At 31.4% G+C, this 1,225-nt stretch overlaps 1 protein-coding gene across 5 annotated transcripts in view; it reads right to left on the bottom strand.

Moving 5' to 3' along the window:
• The window catches only part of Gpr155 (G protein-coupled receptor 155), a 48,032-nt gene that overhangs the window by 33,716 nt on the left and 13,091 nt on the right, over positions 1-1,225 (bottom strand). For all 5 annotated transcript variants that reach the window (XM_023719202.1, XM_023719198.1, XM_023719199.1 and 2 more), the window contains one exon: positions 625-1,024. In XM_023719202.1, the coding sequence (XP_023574970.1) occupies positions 625-1,024 (400 nt within the window). The remainder of the gene's footprint in view (positions 1-624; positions 1,025-1,225) is intronic.

Raw genomic sequence — 1,225 nt, 5'->3', positions numbered from 1 at the left:
GATAGCTTAGGACCAGATGTCTAATAATATTCATATTGACTTACCTGTATTTAGAAAATTCAACCAAAGTCAAAATTGCAAAATATTTTCCCCATATTCTCGCAAAGGATAGTTTGCAGAGAAAGTTTTTTCTCAAGTATTTGCCTTTCAAATACTCCTTACTCATTCAAGTCAGTCTGTCTGTCTGTCTGTCTCGCTCTCTCCTTCAAATAAGCCACCTGCTTTTATTCTAAAAAATATAAAGAATAGTTTTTTAATATAACTAAGATGTTTTTGCCTTTTAGGATTGCAATAGATTTAAATATGCTGCAAAAAATCCTTTAAAAAATGATCTAACTGGAATATCAGAAAGGTACTCAATAAATGCTGTATGAAAGTTGGGTGAAGAAAAGAAAAAAAAAGTAAAGGGAAGCCGATGGCCTTACCTCTGATGGTAAAACAAAATAACTTACATAGAGTAAAGAAGTGATTTTCTGTCAACACCAACATCTCATTTCCCTATAAATCATAACTAACCTACAAGGAGGGATTAATATTCAAAGAAAGAGTTGCAGACACCCCTACGAGTTGGGTAAACAAGGTTTTTACAAACTGTAATTCCTGTGTTAAATAACCAAAACTTACAGTTTAGCTGTGATGAGAAGAATTAGTACGACAAAGGCTGACTTCTTCAGTCTCTTTATTTTTCCTACCATTGTAAGACCAAGATAAAACAGGGCTGATCCAGAAAAAGAATTTCCAAGTCCATCGAGAAAATTTTCCATATATACAGGCACCTTTTTATCAAGAATAAAATTAAAGGCAATACCAATGAAGACCATAAATACTATTGGGTTCTGTAATACACGCAGAAATCCAAGTCCCACAATTTTTATTTTGTTTTGCGAAGCATTTTGAGTGTCTTTCCACTTCTGGATTTCACAGAAGATAAACCCTATGGGGTTTAACATCATAAGAGATATTGGTGCCACCAAATATATGTACTGAAGATATTCTGGGTATGTAGTTTGATATAGAGCTTCAACTGCAAAACAAAAATATTGATTTTAAGATAATTACCATACAAATATATAAATATGTACAAAACATTTTATGCATATTATAATTTGCTCCACCTTAATTAATTAATTTTTTCTTTTCAAAGTTTTATTGATAAACATATAGCAATGAGACAGTTTCAAATCAAATCGAAAGTACAGTTTCAACAAATAATACACTGCATATA

Source organism: Octodon degus, unplaced genomic scaffold (assembly GCF_000260255.1).
Source record: "Octodon degus isolate 3935 unplaced genomic scaffold, OctDeg1.0 scaffold00065, whole genome shotgun sequence".
Classification (NCBI taxonomy): domain Eukaryota; kingdom Metazoa; phylum Chordata; class Mammalia; order Rodentia; family Octodontidae; genus Octodon; species Octodon degus.
The sequence above is the reverse complement of the archived record's forward strand: the minus strand, read 5'-3'. Positions and strand labels throughout refer to the sequence as shown.